General features: G+C 44.5%; 1 protein-coding gene across 1 annotated transcript in view; it reads right to left on the bottom strand.

The window, feature by feature from the left end:
- Positions 1-3804: 3804 nt before the first annotated feature.
- Positions 3805-19001, bottom strand: part of SLC3A2 (solute carrier family 3 member 2) — a gene marked incomplete at its 5' end in the record, with an annotated part of 17640 nt that continues 2443 nt past the window's right edge. Inside the window, 9 exon segments of the mRNA XM_087703439.1 lie at positions 3805-4295; positions 5329-5397; positions 5399-5434; positions 5941-6084; positions 7823-8030; positions 8905-8969; positions 9139-9207; positions 9440-9540; positions 12844-13017. Coding sequence (XP_087559565.1) covers positions 3948-4295; positions 5329-5397; positions 5399-5434; positions 5941-6084; positions 7823-8030; positions 8905-8969; positions 9139-9207; positions 9440-9540; positions 12844-13017 — 1214 coding nt within the window.

The following is a 19001-nucleotide window of genomic DNA, read 5'->3' as shown; positions in this document are numbered from 1 at the left end:
GAGAAGCCGTCATAACAGGCCGAGGAGGGGGGGGGGAGGAGAAAAGGAAAAGGGGGCGGAGTCAAGAGGAAGCCTGACCCGGAAAAAAATACTGTCGGCTGTCAATAAAGAGAGGGGGATTTAAAGGGGAAGCCGCCCAAAGAATGTGTGGCTATTAAAGGGGAGGAGTATATTTAAGGTCGTAATTTCATTTCCCAGCTGGCTGGGGAATTCTGGGAGTTCAAATCCATCAATCTTAAATTTGCAAAATATTGTTTTTAATAATATTTTTCTTTTTCCAAAATAAGACAGCCAGCCAATAATACTCCTCTGTTGATGAATATATTTTTAAAATGCTTAGTTAGTAGTAATTCAATTCAGTATTTAAAATAGCCATTGAAGCAAACATTAGTTTATGCAAAGGAGCCTTGAGAATGAATGAGCAGTGTTTCACTATCTCAGTAATTAAGATGGGTGGACTTCAAGTCCCAGAATTCCCCATCCCGAGCAGGCAGGCAGGCAGGGGAATTCTGGGAGTTGAAGTCCACTCAGCTTATAATTATTGAAAGTTGAGAGATACTGCAGCACTTGTGAAACATCCAGCCCCACTGAAATTGTGAATGTTGCGTTTTTAAAGTGTTGTCTTTGTCTATTTATCCCCCCTTCCCTTGTCTATTGTGAGCCGCCCGGAGTCCTTCGGGAGTGGGCGGCATACAAGACAAATAAACTAAACTAAACTAAACTATTTCAGGATGGGAAATTTGTGGGTTACATCAGACTATAACTCCCATCTGCGGCAAATCCAGAGCCTTCTGGGAAGGTGCTGATCTAAAAAAATATCTACTTCAAAAGCAGATTGTCAGGATCCACATGGCTGAATACATATACTGTATATATCCGTTGCAGCACCATACCCATAATCCTTCCGGAAGGAAGGAAGGAAGGAAGGAAGGAAGGAAGGAAGGAAGGAAGGAAGGAAGGAAGGAAGGAAGGAAGGAAGGAAGGAAGGAAGGAAGGAAGGAAAGGGACAGAAGAAAGGGGAGTGGAGGAAGGAAAGAGATGAAAGGGAAGCCAGGGGAAGAAGGAAAGAAGGAAAGGGAGGGAGGGAGGGGGAAAGGAAGGAAACTGATAGAAGGGGAGAAGAAGGAGGGAGAGAGGGGGAAAGGAAAGGGATGGAAGGGAAGAGTGGAAGGAAGGAAAGAAGGGATGGAAGGGAGGGGAGGAAGGAAGGAGGGAGGGAGGGAGGGAGGGGGAAGGAAGGAAAGGGAGGAAAGAAGAAAGAGATAGTGGTTCCCTTCCTTCAACCAGATATGATCTGAACCAAACCACATAGGGATTTAAAAATGACGGACACGTATCCTTAGATTCCACCCTACTCAACAGAAACCAGATAAGTCTCAAAGCAAAGAGAGAGATTTATTAAAACTGGTTCCCCACAGCAAAACACAGGAAGTTTGCACACTTTATTAGACAGACAGAAGATCTTTCAAAGGGGTGGGTGGGCCAGACACTGACAGGAGAAAATTCACACTGGGGATCAGGAAGAGATTACAGAACTGAAAACTGCAGAACCACAACTGAAGATGGGATGTGTGTGTGTGTGTGTGTCTTTGTGTGTTTATGTCTGTATGTGTGTTAGCACCAGAACCAAGGCAAAGGTTTCACTCTGGGATTAAGAGTATTTCAACCATGGGATCTTCTGGCTGGCGGATTCTGGGAGTTGAAGTCCCCACCCCCCACGCCGTCTTAAGAGTGGCCAAGGTTTGAGAAACGTCGCCCATCGTTTCACTGAACCTCCAGCTGGAGAGAATGGAGCTTCACGCCTCCCTCTGTCTCAGAGAGTGACCTGCCAAAACCTCCAATTTTTTAGGAGAAAATAAGAGGCAGATTCAGGAATGTTCATGGCACAGAGGTGACCTTGACCAACTTCAGCCTCTTAAGGTGGTGTGAGGAGCCACGCCGACGTTCTTTTGGCCAGATGGTTGTGGGAATTGGGAGCCTGGGGTCTAGGAAGGGCTGAGCTACGGGGTTACAAAGGCAGGGAGATAGAGAAGAAGGACGTTAGCAAGTTCTGGAGGGACATCCTTGGCTGGATAGAGAAGAAGGACATTAGCAAGTTCTGGAGGGACATCCTTGGCTGGATAGAGAAGAAGGACGTTACAAGTTCCAGAGAGACATCCTTGGCTGGATAGAGAAGAAGGACATTAGCAAGTTCTGGAGGGACATCCTTGGCTGGATAGAGAAGGACATTAGCAAGTTCTGGAGAGACATCCTTGGCTGGATAGAGAAGAAGAACGTTAGCAAGTTCCAGAGAGACATCCTTGGTTGGATAGAGAAGAAGGACATTAGCAAGTTCCAGAGAGACATCCTTGGCTGGATAGAGAAGGACATTAGCAAGTTCTGGAGGGACATCCTTGGTTGGATAGAGAAGAAGGACATTAGCAAGTTCCGGAGAGACATCCTTGGCTGGATAGAGAAGAAGGACATTAGCAAGTTCTAGAGGGACATCCTTGGCTGGATAGAGAAGAAGGACATTAGCAAGTTCCGGAGAGACATCCTTGGTTGGATAGAGAAGAAGGACATTAGCAAGTTCTGGAGGGACATCCTTGGTTGGATAGAGAAGAAGGACATTAGCAAGTTCTGGAGAGACATCCTTGGTTGGATAGAGAAGAAGGACATTAGCAAGTTCCAGAGAGACATCCTTGGCTGGATAGAGAAGAAGAACGTTAGCAAGTTCTGGAGAGACATCCTTGGTTGGATAGAGAAGAAGGACATTAGCAAGTTCCAGAGAGACATCCTTGGTTGGATAGAGAAGAAGAACGTTAGCAAGTTCTGGAGAGACATCGTTGGTTGGATAGAGAAGAAGGACATTAGCAAGTTCTGGAGGGACATCCTTGGCTGGATAGAGAAGAAGGACGTTAGCAAGTTCTGGAGGGACATCGTTGGTTGGATAGAGAAGAAGGACATTAGCAAGTTCTGGAGGGACATCCTTGGTTGGATAGAGAAGAAGGACATTAGCAAGTTCTGGAGAGACATCGTTGGTTGGATAGAGAAGAAGGACATTAGCAAGTTCTGGAGGGACATCCTTGGCTGGATAGAGAAGAAGGACATTAGCAAGTTCCGGAGAGACATCCTTGGTTGGATAGAGAAGAAGGACATTAGCAAGTTCTGGAGGGACATCCTTGGTTGGATAGAGAAGAAGAACGTTAGCAAGTTCTGGAGAGACATCGTTGGTTGGATAGAGAAGAAGGACATTAGCAAGTTCTGGAGGGACATCCTTGGCTGGATAGAGAAGAAGGACATTAGCAAGTTCCGGAGAGACATCCTTGGTTGGATAGAGAAGAAGGACATTAGCAAGTTCCAGAGAGACATCCTTGGTTGGATAGAGAAGAAGGACATTAGCAAGTTCCAGAGAGACATCCTTGGTTGGATAGAGAAGAAGGACATTAGCAAGTTCTGGAGGGACATCCTTGGTTGGATAGAGAAGAAGGACATTAGCAAGTTCTGGAGAGACATCCTTGGTTGGATAGAGAAGAAGGACATTAGCAAGTTCCAGAGAGACATCCTTGGTTGGATAGAGAAGAAGGACATTAGCAAGTTCTGGAGGGACATCCTTGGCTGGATAGAGAAGGACATTAGCAAGTTCCGGAGAGACATCCTTGGTTGGATAGAGAAGAAGGACATTAGCAAGTTCCAGAGAGACATCCTTGGTTGGATAGAGAAGAAGGACATTAGCAAGTTCTGGAGAGACATCCTTGGCTGGATAGAGAAGGACATTAGCAAGTTCCGGAGAGACATCCTTGGTTGGATAGAGAAGAAGGACATTAGCAAGTTCTGGAGGGACATCTTGGTTGGATAGAGAAGAAGGACGTTAGCAAGTTCTGGAGAGACATCCTTAGCTGGAGTGTCTTCTTTTGAGGAATTCAAGGCACACCTCCTCCTGGAAAAGGGGCCCGGGAGAAGACCGACTAGGGGGCCACGTAGGGGAAGCTGAGAAGGAGCCCTTCCGACGGGAGCAGCTTCAAGTTCGGCAGATCCAGCGTCGTCTTCTCCCGACTGGGGTGGGTGCTCAGCTCCACCTCTACTTGGGCTGGGAGGTGAGAGTGGAGGAGGGAGATGGTTCTCTCTTGCGGGGCAAAGTTGAGCGCCACCAAGAACCGCTTGTTCTGGTCCCAGACCCGGAGGTAGGAGAAGACGGACGTGTTCGAGCCTTCCACCAGGTGAAAGTCGCCGTGCAGGAGGGAGCGCTCCTTGGTTCGAAGCTCGCTCAGCTCTTGGAAGAAGCTCAGGACGGAGCCCTTGTGGCCCTGCTGCGCCTGGAAAACCGGGCAGGATAGGAGGGGGTTATAATATTTTTTCTAGCTTTCTCGCGCCTGGTGTTGTCACTTAGACGCTGTTCCGAGACAAGCTGCCTTTTGCAATCGAGCGATGGGGATTGTTCTGACTGAGGCTTCCCAAGCACCTCCTGGTGATTGGACCAAAGTCACCTAGCCGGCTTTCATAGTTAAGGCGGGACTAGAACGCCCTGTCTCCTAGTAATTGGTCCCAAGTCACCCAATTGGCTTTCATGCCTAAGGCCGAACTAGAACTCTCCATCTCCTGGTGATTGGTTCAAAGTCACCCAACCAGCTTGCATAGTTAAGGCAGGACTAGAACTCCCTGTCTCCTAGTGATTGGTCCCAAGTCACCCAGCTCGCTTTCATGCCTAAGCAGGACTAGAACTCTCCATCTCCTGGTGATTGGCCCAAAGTCACCCAACCGGCTTTCATAGTTAAGGCGAAACTAGAACTCCCTGTCTCCTAGTAATTGGTCCCAAGTCGCCCAGCTCGCTTTCATGCCTAAGGCGGGACTAGAACTCTCCATCTCCTGGTGATGGGCCCAAAGTCACCCAATCGGCTTTCATAGTTAAGTGAAACTAGAACTTCCTGTCTCCTAGTAATTGGTCCCAAGTCACCCAGCTCGCTTTCATGCCTAAGGCAGGACTAGAACTCTCCATCTCCTGGTGATTGGCCCAAAGTCACCCAACCGGCTTTCATAGTTAAGGTGGGACTAGAACTCCCTGTCTCCTAGTAATCGGTCCCAATTCACCCAGCTGGTCTTCATCCCTAAGGCGGAACTAGAACTCTCCGTCTTCTGGTGATTGGCCCAAAGTCACCCAACTGGCTTTCATAGTTAAGGTGGGACTAGAACTCCCTGTCTCCTAGTAATTGGTCCCAAGTCACCCAGCTGGCTTTCATCCCTAAGGCGGAACTACAATTCTCGCTTTCTACCCTCTTGGCCCTGAATCTCGGTCCCAATTTTTTTTTTCGTTCCTGCAAAATTAGCTTCTCTCCCACATTTTTTTCTTACCTGCACGGTAACGTTGCTGCCTTCATCCAGCTGTTGCCCCCCTCTGGAGAATCCGTAATCGGCCGAGTTTGTCCCATTGCATGCGTGTGATGTTGGATGTCGCGGGCTGGAGGGGAAATTAAAGAGGATTGTTGCTGGGAGAAGCCAGCAAAATATCCCCCTATCCTCCATCGTTGAGCACACAGAGTTATACACCCCCATGTCCAGTGGTGGGATTCAAATAATTTAATAACCGGTTCTCTTTCCTAATGACCAGCTGGGTAGGTGGGACACAGTGGTCATGTGACTGGGTGGGTGTGGCCAATTCAATGTCACTCACGTCGATGGGGGCTTCGCGTTGGCTGTTAACAATGGTAATAAGGGTTAACAGGAGAGGCAGTTTTGTAAACAGGGCAATAAAAATTAAGCTAATAAAAACACCAGAATTCCTGCCTTCCTTACAGGATTAGCCCTGCAAAGTGGGGAAAAAATCAAAAGGAGGTTTCTTCCAACAACCGGTTCTCCGAACTGCTTAGAAAGTTACCAACCGGTTCTCGCGGATAGGTGGGACCGGCTGAATCCCACCACTGCCCATGTTGTCCAAAGTTGGCCACCTTCTATGGCTGATCTTACCTGTCCCGGCATGTCCCGTAGGCCAATTTCATCTCCGTAATCGGTGAAGGGCGTCCCGGGCAAAGTGTAGAAGAGGAGATGGTGGAGCCGAAGCAACTGTTCCCCCATAGATTGGGCCAAATGTCCAAAATCTGGTCTACCCATCTGCGGGAGGAGAAAAAGAAAAAAGAGAGGCCGTTAGCATCCCAGCAGAGAAAACGAGCTGAGTCAGTGTCCCGAAAGTTTTGGGGTAACGATGAGGGCAAGAGCCACAGAGGGAATTCGCACTAGTGCTGATGATGTTACCTAGTTGGGTCATGAAACGTCTTCAAGGAAACAGCAAGTTCAGAGAGAAAGGACCAATTCTTTATTCTTCTTCTCCTCTTTTTTCTTCTCTCCTTTTTCTCCTCCTCCTTCCCTCCTATTCTTCTTCTCTTCCTCCACTCCCCTCCTTTTTCTCCTCCTCCTCCTTATTCTTTCCCCCCTCCCCCTCCTTTTTCTCCCTCCCTCCTATCTCTTCATCCTCCTTATTTTTCTCCTCCTCCCCTTATTCTCCTCCTTTTTCTCTCTCCTCCTCCTTATTCCTTCTCCTCCTCCTCCTCTTTCTCCTCCTCCTCCTCCTCCTTTTCTCCTCCTCCTCATTCTTCTCCTCCTCCTCCTTATTCTTCTTCTCTTCCTCCCCTCCCCTCCTTTTTCTCCTCCTCCTCCTTTTCTTCTCCTCCTCCTTTTCCCCTCCTTTCTTCTTCTCCTCCTCCTTCTCCTTTTCTCCTCCTCCTCCTTATTCTTCTCCTCCTCCTCCTCTTTTCTCCTCCTCCTCCTCCTCCTCCTCCTTTTTCTCCTCCTCCTCATTCTTCTCCTCCTCCTCCTTATTCTTCTTCTCTTCCTCCCCTCCCCCTCCTTTTTCCTCCTCCTCCTCCTTATTCTTCTTCTTCCTCCTCCTTTTTCTCCTCCTCCTTATTCTTCTTCTCCTCCTCCTCCTTTTTCTCCTCCTCCTCCTTATTCTTCTCCTCCTCTCCTCTTTTCTCCTCCTCCTCCTCCTCCTCCTCCTTTTTCTCCTCCTCCTCATTCTTCTCCTCCTCCTCCTTATTCTTCTTCCTCCCCCCCCTCCTCCTTTTTTCTCCTCCTCCTCCTCCCCACAATCCCCATTCCCTTTGTACCACTCACAACTCCCTAGTTGGGTTATGAAATGTCTCCAAGAAACCCACCCAGCTCAGAGAGCACCAAGAACTCCCACAGTCTCTAAGGAGCCGAGGTGGCGCAGTGGTTTAAATGCAGCACTGCAGGCTACTTCAGCTGACTGCAGTTCTGCAGTTCGGCTGTTCAAATCTCACCGGTTCAGGGTTAACTCAGCCTTCCATCCTTCCGAGGTGGGTAAAATGAGGACCGGATTGGGGGCAATATACTGACTCTGAAACCACTTAGAGAGGGCTGAAAGCCCTATGAAGCGGTATATAAGTCTTAACTGCTATCTTCCTCCTCCTTCTCTCTACAAACCCCACTCTCTTCTATGTAGCACTGATGATGCTACCTAGTTGGGCCATGAAACGTCTTCGAGGAAACCACCAAACTCAGAGAGCACCAAGGAGCCCACAGTCCTCCTCCTTCCCGCCTCCCCATCCTCTTTTCTCCTCAACCCTTCTAGCACTGAGGCTATTACCTAGTTGGGTCATGCAAGAAAACTAAGCTCAGAGAGCACCAAGGATCTCACAGTCCTCCTCCTCCTCTTCTTCTTCCTCCTGCCCCTCCCAAATCCCACTCCTTTCTAGCACGGATGTTACCTAGTTGGGCTATGAAACATCTGCAAGAACACCCACCCCCCCCAAGCTCAGAAAGCACCAAAGACTCCACATTTGAACTCCGAGCTACAAATATTCTCCTTTAAATATCTCAAGCTGACACTTACGCTCCAGCTGGGCCATCGGTTTCCTGCTTCTTGGATATAATCGTTGATCAGGGTTTGGGCTGTGTCCCCCAGCGTGGTGGTGTCTTTCCCTTCAGGCTTCGCCAGCTCCTGAAGATACTGGCTGGTTAGCATGTCCACCCCTGTGGTTTCGTTCAGAAGCGAGAAAATCCCTCGAGCGTCCTTACGACTGGTCATGGCAATCAGAACCCTGGAAGAGAAGAAGCGAAGAAGGGGGATGTCTCCAGGTGGTCCTCGACTTACGGCGACAACCAGGAGCAGAATGCAAGACGGAAGGAAGGAAAGGGAAGGAAAAATGAGGAAGGGGAGGAAAAGAAAGAAAGAAAGGAGGGAGGGAAGGAAAGGAAAGGAGAAAAGAAGGAAAGAAAGAAGGAAGGAAGCAAAGGAGGAGGGGAAGGAAGGAAGGGAAGATAAAGGGAAATGAGTGGAGAAGAAGAGGGAAAGACAGAAAGGACGGAAGAAGGAAAGAAAGGAAAGGAAAAAATGGAATGAAAGGAAGGAGATGGAAAGAAAAGAAAGGAGGAAAAGGAAAGAAGGAAGGAAAGAAAAGGAAAGAGGAGGGGAAGGAAGGAAAATAGGAGGAGGATGGAAAGAAAGAAGGATGGGAGAAGGAAAGAAAGGAAAGGAAAAATGGAATGAAAGAAAGGAGATGGAAAGAAAAGAAAGGAGGAAAAGGAAAGAAGGAAGGAAAGAAAAGGAAAGGAGGAGGGGAAGGAAGGAAGATAGGAGGAGGATGGAAAGAAAGAAGGACGGAAGAAGGAAAGAAAGGAAAGGAAAAATGGAATGAAAGAAAGAAGGGAGATGGAAAGAAAAGAAAGGAGGAAAAGGAAAGAAGGAAGGAAAGAAAAGGAAAGGAGGAGGGGAAGGAAGGAAGATAGGAGGAGGATGGAAAGAAGGAAGGAAGAAAGAAAGATAAAAGAAAAAGGAAAGATTGAATAAAAGAAAGAAGATGGAAGGAAAGAGGGCGGGAGGGAGGGAACGAGAGAGAACGAAAGAAAAGAAAAAAAAGGAAAAAAGAAAGAAAGAAAACGATTTCTTAAGAAATGTGCCTGTTTTTAACTCACCCACGCTGATCATCAACAGCCTCTTGTTCCGTTATGTTCTTCCACTCACTCAAGAGTTGGGGATCCTGTCGAATAAACAGGATTGAGAGGTGTTGGTTGAGACTGGAGGGCCCCCTCCCAGGTTTTAGCACCCCGATTTTCTTCCCCTTGCAAGCCCCCCCCAAAAGAAATGCAAATTAAAAGGGACAGCAGATGCCGAATGGGAAGGGGGCTGAGGAGGGGCAATCTGCTTACATTCAAATGCTCGATGCTTCCGAACTGGATTCCCGAGACACCTTTCCTCAGCCAAAACTGGATTGCTTCCTGTAGGGTAGAACGTCAAGAAGAGAATGAGACAAGTTAATAGTCCTCAGTGATCCCCGCCAACCCTAGCCGTGACAATTGGTTTTACTTCCCCATGAATCTTGGCCAATTAATAATAATAAAATCGGTTTTCATCGAGCTCCGCTAGCAAATATAGAATACACACACACACACACACACACATACACAAAAGTTTTCCTTTGGGGGCGGGGACATGCTTTCCTTCACTTACTTTCATTTTGTTCTGGAAATCCCCCTGAAGCCATACATCTTGGCTAAACCAGGGTAACTGGCCATGATAGTTAGGGGTCAGGTCCAAGATAACCTTCACATCTGAAAAGAGAGACATGTTACATTACAACAAATAAGGAGAGACTAATCAAGGAGAGAAGCAACTTAGAACTCAGGAGGAATTTCCTGACAGTTAGAACAATTAATCAGTGGAACAACTTGACTCCCGAAGTTGTGAATGCTCCAACACTAGATGTTTTCAAGAAGATGTTGGATAACCATTTGTCTGAAGTGGCGAAGGGTTTCCTGCCTAAGCAGGGGTTGGACTAGAAGACCTCCAAGGTCCTTCCAACTCTGTTTTCTATTCTATTCTATATCTTACTCCCTATTCTATTTTCTAGTCTATTCTATTGTATATTCTATTCTATATTTTACACTTTCTACTCTATTCTATTCTCTTTTCTATTCTATTCTTTTTTCTATTCTATTCTTTTTTTCTATTCTATTTTTTATTCTATTCTATATTTTACTCTATTCTACTTTATTCTATTCTCTTTTCTATTCTATTCTATTCTCTTTTCTATTCTATTCTTTTTTCTATTCTATTCTTTTTCTATTCTATTCTTTTTTCTATTCTATTCTTTTTTCTATTCTATTCTTTTTTCTATTCTATTTTCTATTCTATTCTATTGTATATTCTATTCTATATTTTACTCCATTCTACTTTATTCTATTCTATTCTCTTTTCTATTCTATTCTCTTTTCTATTCTATTCTTTTTTCTATTCTATTCTTTTTTCTATTCTATTCTATTTTCCTTTCTGTTCTATTCTATTGTATATTCTATTCTGTTGTATATTCTATTCTATATTTTACTCTATTCTACTTTACTCTATTCTCTTTTCTATTCTATTCCTCTTTTCTATTCTATTCTCTTTTCTATTCTATTCTCTTTTCTATTCTATTCTTTTTTCTATTCTATTCTATTTGATATTCTATTCTATTCTATTCCAATCATTCCGTAAAATTCTACTCAGATCATCTCCAGCTTACGTCCTCAACTGGGTGCCAAAATTTATGTCGTTATATGCGAGACCATTGTTAAGGAAGTTTTTGCCCTATTTTACACTCTTCCTTGCCACAGCTGTTAAGTGGATCGCCTCGGATGTTAACTTAGTCACACGGTTGTTCAGTGAATCAGGCTTCCTCATTGATTCTGCTGGTCAGAAGGTCGGAAAAGGGATCGCAGGACGAGTCAGTTGCCAAGAGGCTGAATTTTGATCAGGTGACCATGGGCATGCTGCAACAGTCGTTAAGTGCGAAAAACAGTCCCAAAAGTCACACCTTATTCAATTGTTGTTGTTTTAACTTTTATTTCCATTAGGTTTTTGGGGCGGGCCCAAAGAGCCAAAAACAGAAATAAAGAGAGCGGGTTGAAAAATCTAACCTACATAATGCTAGGATGAGCCAATCGACAAAGCATTGTTTGAAGGGTGTCTGAATTAAATTAAATTAATATTTACACAGCCTCAGTTGTGAAATATACAGGCCCTGCACTTCCTTGTTTGTTCACCTACTTCAGAACTTACAAAACACCAGAGGTGGATTGAGAAACAATACAGACAAATGGGAAAGGAATTAAAGAGGAATATTTCCCATGGAATTGTGTAACAAGGGACATTCCCAAAAATAGTCTTCCTTCTTTTGGCAAAAAAAATCAATAAAATTGTTTTATTGTATTGTAAAGCACAAAATAAACGTTATTTGGGCATAGCGGTACATAAACAGTATTGTGGAGATTATTATCCTTCTTACAGTTCCTTGCACACTCAGCCAGATGTTTAAACATCATAGCCGTTATTATTTTTTATTATTTTTATTATTATTATACAATTGTATCACAGCGGCCAGTTGTTTCGCTGGATTTGGCATTGGTTTCTAGTCGGGCCCCACCCAGGATGTCGTAACGTATTTTCGTAATATGCGTGCATATCCAAGCAGTGTGGCTTTTTGTATTTGACTGATGGTGATTTTGTCAATTTTTAACTGTTTTAAATGTAATTCCAGTGCTTTTGGAATAGCACCCAGTGTGCCCATTACCACTGGAATTACCACTGCTGGTTTGTGCCATAGTCGTTGAATTTCGATTTTTTAAGTCCTGGTATCTTGCTATTTTTTCATGTTCCTTCTCGGCGACCCTGCTATCACCTGGTATTGCGATGTCTATGATTATAACCTTATTTTTCTCAAGCAGTGTGATGTCTGGTATATTATGCGCCAGTATTTTGTCGGTTTGTATACGGAAATCCCACAAGATCTTGACCATCTGATTTTCAGTGACTTTCTCAGGCTGATGTTCCCACCAGTTTGTTGCTGTTTTAATATTATAATTTTTGCACAAATTCCAATGGATCATTTGTGCTACTGAATTGTGCCGCAATTTATAATCAGTCTGTGCGATTTTTTTACAGCAGCTGAGTTATTATTATTATTATTGTTGTTGTTGTTGTTGTTGTTGTTGTTGATTTACTCTTCAATTCGATGCACAGTCTAGGACTGGTAAAAATAGTTCAAGTCCTAACCAACAACATTACTAATATTACTATTAATATTACAACCCTATTGCTGCTATTATTATTATTATTATTATTACTACTACTACTACTTCTACTACTACTACTACTACTACTACTACTACTATTTGGTTAATCTTTAGTGAGATTCACAGCCTTTGGGGCTGCTTGGTAGCTCAACAGCTCGAGTCCTAACCAAGGACCTAGGAACTGTTAAAGTAACGTCGGAGGATATAAGCTGTTCCAAGTAGGGTGTTTTTTTGTAGAATCAGAATGTTCAAGTCTGATAAGTTTAAAATTCCCAAATAGTGAGGTAGCCCTTTGAGTATTGCTCCAAGTGCTCCAGTTACAATTGGGACAACACACGATTTCTTTTTCCACAGTCGCTCAACTTCAATTTGCAAGTCCCGGTACTTTGTGATTTTTTTCTTGCTGTTTATCTTCAATCCGTGCATCTCCAGGTATTGCAATGTCAATGAACCATACCTTTTTCTTTTCAACTATTGTTATGTCAGGTGTGTTGTGGGCCAAGTGCCTGTCAGTCTGGATTCTGAAGTCCCACTAGATCTTGACTTTCTCATTCTCCAAAACCTTCTCAACCTGATGTTCCCAGTGGTTTTTACTGTACTCAAATCCAAACTTTCGGCACAATTTCCAGTGAACGATCTTAGCAACGCGGTCATGGCGTTGTAGGTAGTCAGTTTGTGAAATTTTGCTGCACCCACTGATCACGTCTTCGCCCCCGAGCCATTATTCAATACATATATTCTTGTTTATTAAGTCCGTATATTAAACCTATGATTATCTATTGAAACGTATTTCTCGCCACTTACTTTTTTTCTTGGCAGCTTCTAAAACAAGCTGGAAATCTTGCAAGGTGCCCAGTTTTGGGTCAACGTCTTCGAGGTTGGTGCCGTCCGGCTGGTCCGCGGGATTGACGTGGAGAGGCCCGATGACAAAACCTTTCACCTTCAGAGTACTTAAATACTGCATCCTGTCTTTCACCCCTAAAAAGAAAAAGAGGAAAAAGAAACCAAGTTTACCAGAATGCAGAGGGGGGGAAAAAACACATTTTTGAGGCCTTTCAAAGCAAGTTTCCTGCAAATCTGTCATAAGATCCACATGCACCATTTTCCGCAAAACAACAGGTGAGATTCAATGGGAGGAGACAATACAGGCGGTTCCTTGACTTACAACTGTCCCATTTAGTGACCGCCGAACGTTATCACGGCACTGAAAAAAAAAGAGGCTTATGATTGATCCTCGTACTTGTGACCGTCAACATTCAGATCTTGGCAACTGACTGGTATTTATGACGGTCGCAGCATCCCGGGGGGGGGGTTGTGTCCCGCGATCCCCATTGGGGGGGGGCCTTCTGATGAGCAAAGTCAATGGGGAAGCCAGATTCACTTAACAACCGTGTGACTCCTTTAATGGCTGCGGTGATTTGCTTCACCAAGTTGTAAAGTGGGGCAAAACTCACTTAAGAGAGCCGAGGTGGCGCAGTGGGTAGAGGGCAGCACTGCAGGCTACTTCAGAGGACTGCTAGCTGCATTTCGGCAGTTCGAATCTCCCCAGCTCAAGGTTGGCTCAGCCTTCCGTCCTTCCGAGGTGGGTCAAATGGGGACCCAGATTGTTGGGGGGGCAAAAGGCTGACTCTGTAAAGCGCTTAGAGAGGGCTGTGAAAGGACCATGAAGCGGTATATAAATCTAAGGGCTATTGCTAGTCCTTCCTTCTTTCCTGCAGGCAAATTCTGCCCACTGCCAGCAGTTCAATCCCGACCGGCTCAAGGTTGACTCAGCCTCCCGTCCTTCCGAAGTGGGTCAAATGAGGACCCAGATTGTTTTGGGGCAAGAGGCTGACTCTGTAAACCGCTTAGAGAGGGCTGTGAAAGCACTATGAAGCGGTATATAAATCTAAGGCCTATTGCTAGTCCTTCCTTCTTTCCTGCAGGCAAATTCTGCCCACTGCCAGCAGTTCAATCCCGACCGGCTCAAGGTTGACTCAGCCTTCCGTCCTTCCGAGGTGGGTCAAATGGGGACCCAGATTGTTGGGGGGCAAAAGGCTGACTCTGTAAAGCGCTTAGAGAGGCCTGTGAAAGCACTATGAAGCGGTAAGGCCTATTGCTAGCGCTATTAACAAAATGTCTCCCTTAATTCCGTCTCATCCAGAGCTGGAAGGAGAACAAATCTTAGTTTGTTCTGGCCAGCATCCCAGATGGTGGTTGTTTAAACGGTGCGTGCAAAACATCCGTGCCGAACGCTGTCTAACTCTTTGCTCAAGGTTACACATTGCCAGTCGGAGTGAGCAAATTGTTGGATTTCCTCCCCTGCTCCCCCACCTTTTTTTAATCCTTTCACTTGCTCCGTTGAACCGTTTCCTGGCTACCGTGATCCGCACTTAATCCCGAAAGTAACGAGGCAGAGAATTTATTCAGCAAGCCAACTCGCGTTGGCTTCAACTGCACAAAAGAAGAGCTGTCTTTTTTTTCTTTCTCTCTCCCGGAGCTCTGGAAATTTTTGCCCTCCTTTTCTGCGTTCCACAGCAAAGCTGCCCCAGCAAATGACAGCAACTTTGGGTGGAGGGGGTTGGGTTAAATTTGTAGTGTGGAGAAAAGGCTGGGGTGAGATAGGATAGGATAGGAAAATAGAATAGAAAATAGAATAGAAAAGGAATAGAATAGAGGAATAAAAGAATAGAATAGGAATAGAATAGAAAATAGAATAGAATAGTAGAATAGAGGAATGAAAGAATAGAATAGAATAGAATAGAATAGAATAGAATAGGAATAGAATAGAGGAATAAAAGAATAGAATAGGAATAGAATAGAAAATAGAATAGAATAGTAGAATAGAGGAATGAAAGAATAGAATAGAATAGAATAGAATAGAATAGGAATAGAATAGGAATAGAATAGAGGAATAAAAGAATAGAATAGGAATAGAATAGGAATAGAATAGAGGAATAAAAGAATAGAATAGGAATAGAATAGAAAATAGAATAGAAGTAGAATAGAGGAATGAAAGAATAGAATAGAATAGAATAGAATAGGAATAGGAATAGAATAGGAATAGAATAGGAATAGAATAGAGGAATAAAAGAATAGAATAGGAATAGAATATAAAATAGAATAGAAGTAGAATAGAGGAATGAAAGAATAGAATAGGAATAGAATAGAATAGGAATAGAATAGAATAGGAATACAATAGAATAGAGGAATGAAATAATAGAATAGAAAAGAATAGAAAATAGAATAGAATAGAAGTAGAATAGAGGAATGAAAGAATAGAATAGAATAGGAATAGAATAGAGGAATAAAAGAGGAGGTCCCGTCCGGCTCTATTGTGAATTGAAGTTAAAAATGGCTTTCGCCAGCTACTTGTGTGGGTAGGTTGCAAAATGACACCGTGGGGAATTTTTTTAAAAGACAGAGAAATCCAGCTGCAAATCACATCCTTTCGAAGGCACATTAAAGGGTGAATTTGCACCCTTGAGCAGGAGGGAGGTTGGACTAGATGACCTCCCAGAACCCCACTGACCTTAATTTTCTATAATGGGCCCCTCTCCTGAGAAATGCATCAATCCAATCCTGTTGTGTCATCTTCCTTTCCCACCCTTCAAGTCAAAAATATCTATTCTTTTGACTGCGGCTCTCATCAAGTTTGAACTGGCTTGAATTTGGCATTCCGGTTTTTGGGCGTGGCGGCACCCGTCATCCCAAAACACCTCCGCTTCAAAACCCACAAAGTCCTGACCCAATCTGGGTCAGCGGTTAAGGAGCTCGGGGCAAAATGCGTGGGCAAGGCACCAACCGTTCCTTAGCCCTGCCCTACTTCGCAAAGTTGTTGTTTTGAGGGCCTCCAATGGGGGGACAAGAGGCTTCCCGTTTCCTTGTTTTGGTTGTGAAGTTCTCACGCCAACCTCTGCAAAACTGGCAACCAGGCTGCTCTGCTTAACAAGGATGTTACAAAGAAGCTTAATTTAAAACAACAACTCAAGTTTCTGGTCCTCAAGCTAGGGCAACATGTGGGCCAGGAACTGCTTTTACTGTGGAATTAGAGTAAAGTATGTAAGCTTATCAAGACTTAGTGAATATTTATACCGTGTATGGGTTCTGGGAAGTTGGGGGAAGGAAGGCTGGGGTGGGGGGGGAAGAGTAGGAGGGAGGGAGGTTTTACAAGGGGTGTTAGAATTTACGTGACCCGTCAAAACCGCGGAGGACAAAATCGCGCTCGACGAAAGCGCGCATGTGACGTCATCACAGCGCGACGAAAAAAATTAAAAATTGAAATAAAATTAAAATTAAAGCAAGCCGATTCACATAAAGGTAAGGGTTAGGTTTAGGGTTAGGGTTAGGTTAAGGGTTAGGGTTAGGTTTAGAGCGTTAGGGTTACGTTTAGCGTTAGGTTAAGGGTTAGCGTTAGGTTTAGCGTTACGTTAACGGTTAGGTTTAGGGTTAGATTTAGGGTTAGGTTTAGGGTTAGGTTTGGGGGGGTTAGGGTAAGGTTTTCGCTTTATTTTTACATTTTTCGATCACAGCGCGATGTTTTCGTCGCGCTGTGATGACGTCAAATGCGCGCTTTCGTCGAGCGCGATTTTGTCCTCCGCGGTTTTGTGGTGGAACCAGAATTTAATGTAATATGATTGCACACGTATACTGTTTTCTCTTATTTTTTCTTTATAATTAAGTATATTGTTATGGAAGTATAAATATTATCAACATAGATTGGAGTTTGCTCAGAAGCAGAAATACGCCAATGAGAGAAAGAATGGGAAATAGAGGGGAGATGGGAAGAGAGGGAGGGGAGAGGGTGAGGGTGGAAGATGAGGAGGATAAGGAGTGGAATGTGGAGAGAAAGATGGGAAGAGAGGGAGGGGGGAGGGTGAGAAGGATAAGGAGGAGTGGAATGTAGAGAGAAAGATGGGAAGAGAGGGAGGGGAGAGGGTGAGGGGGGAGGAGGAGGATAAGGAGGAGTGGAATGTAGAGAGGAAGATGGGAAGAGAGGGATAGGAGAGAGGGTGAGGGGGGGAAGATGAGGAGGATAAGGAGGAGTGGAATGTAGAGAGAAGGATGGGAAGAGAGGGAGGGGAGAGGGTGAGGGGGGAGGATGAGGATAAGGAGGAGTGGAATGTAGAGAGAAAGATGGGAAGAGAGGGAGGGGAGAGGGTGAGGGGGGAGGATGAGGATAAGGAGGAGTGGAATGTAGAGAGAAAGATGGGAAGAGAGGGAGGGGAGAGGGTGAGGGGGGAAGATGAGGAGGATAAGGAAGAGTGGAATATAGAGAGAAAGATGGGAAGAGAGGGAGGGGAGAGGGTAAGGGGGGAAGATGAGGAGGATGAGGAGGAGTGGAATGTAGAGAGAAAGATGGGAAGAGAGGGATAGGAGAGAGGGTGAGGGGGGAGGATGAGGAGGATGAGAATAGGGAGGAGTGGAACGTAGGGAGAGGGAGGGAGAGGGGAAGGGGAAGTAGAGTGGGAAGGGATGATGGAGGGAAGGAGAGAGGTAGAAGAGGGAGGTGTATGGAGAGCAGAAGAGCTAATAATGGGTTTTTATTTTTTGGGGGGGTGTTGATGACAAGAGGAACTGATGTGATCATTATTTGTTACTATATGATACTGGCTATGTATAGTATACATGTGATTGTATGTTGTGAAAATGGAAATTAAAAAATATGTTTTTTTTAAAAAAAGACAGTGAATAATTGTCTTATTTTTATGCCCCAGTTTTTGCTGCTGTCCTGTCTGGAACCTTCTTATTGTGGAATATTTCTCTTTCGGAAGATCGAAACTTTACAAACTCCAGAGAAACTGACTAGTCCCTGAACAGAATCAACCACTGTTTGTGAAGTTTCGTAACATCAGAACAAATTCCCCCAAAAGTTTGGGCCAAGGGTCAAAGGGACACCAATCCAGCAGAAAAGATCTGAAAAATTCCAGGAAGGAAGGAAGGAAGGAAGGAAGGAAGGAAGGAAGGAAGGAAGGAAGGAAGGAAGGAAGGAAGGAAGGAAGGAAGGAAGGAAGGGATAAGACCATGTAAAATGAAAGACAGAAAGAGACAGAAAGAAAGATGAAAGAGAAAGACCACGAAACAAAGAAAGAAAGTAGAAGAAAGAAAGCCAAGACAGAAAAAGACAGGCAGAAAGGCATTGAAGGAAAGAAAGAAGTGGATGAAAGAAAAAAAAAGGAAGACAGAGAAAGGACGGAAGGAAAAAAAGGAATGAAAAACGAGAGGAAAGGCGGGAAGCCAATGAACGGGAGAAAGAAAAAGAACAGAAGAAATGAGGGAAAAAAAGAGGGAAGGCAGAAAGCCAATGATCGGGAGAAACAAAAAAAAAAGGAATGAAAGAAATCAAGGAAAGGAAGAAAAAAAGAAAAAAGACAGTGAATGGAGGACAAAGGAAGAAAGGAGGGAGGAAAAAAAGAAGGAAGGCAGAAAAACCAATGAACGGGAGAGAGAGAGAAAAAAAGGAAGGAATGAGACAAAAGGGAGAATAAAAGAAAAAAAAAGGAAAGGAAAGAAATACCGGGAAAAGAAAAGAAAAAAAAAACCCCATAGTCCTTCAACCTAACTCGCCGGGAGCTGAGTCAGCTAGTCGGCTGACGTCAAGAGCTGATGAAACGCCAGTCAGCAATTACTCAGGAAGCTCAAACCGGCTAAAACTGGCACAGAACAGTCCGACCCGGCATGGCGTCCCTTCAACTTAGAACAGGGCAATCTCCCCCCCCACGTGCCACCCCCCCCAGCAGTCAGCCTCCAAATGACCCATGGAGACCCCCCCCCCCCAAGTCCCTTTGGAGGATCTCCAGCTTCATTTTTTTTTTTTTAATCCACTGGTTTGTCTTGCTGTTAGATTCTGGAGCAGACTGGTTATATATATAACCAGTAGATTTATGTGTATATATATATATATATACCAGCCTGCTCTAGAATCTAGGAGCGAGAAAAATCAAGTGGATTTCTTTTTTCAAAAAAAAATCAATTTTGTCTGT

This window comes from Thamnophis sirtalis, unplaced genomic scaffold (assembly GCF_051295495.1).
Source record: "Thamnophis sirtalis isolate CommonGarterSnake01/CBP01778 unplaced genomic scaffold, rThaSir2_p1.2 scaffold_2, whole genome shotgun sequence".
NCBI classification, from domain to species: Eukaryota; Metazoa; Chordata; class Lepidosauria; order Squamata; family Natricidae; genus Thamnophis; species Thamnophis sirtalis.
The sequence above is the reverse complement of the archived record's forward strand: the minus strand, read 5'-3'. Positions and strand labels throughout refer to the sequence as shown.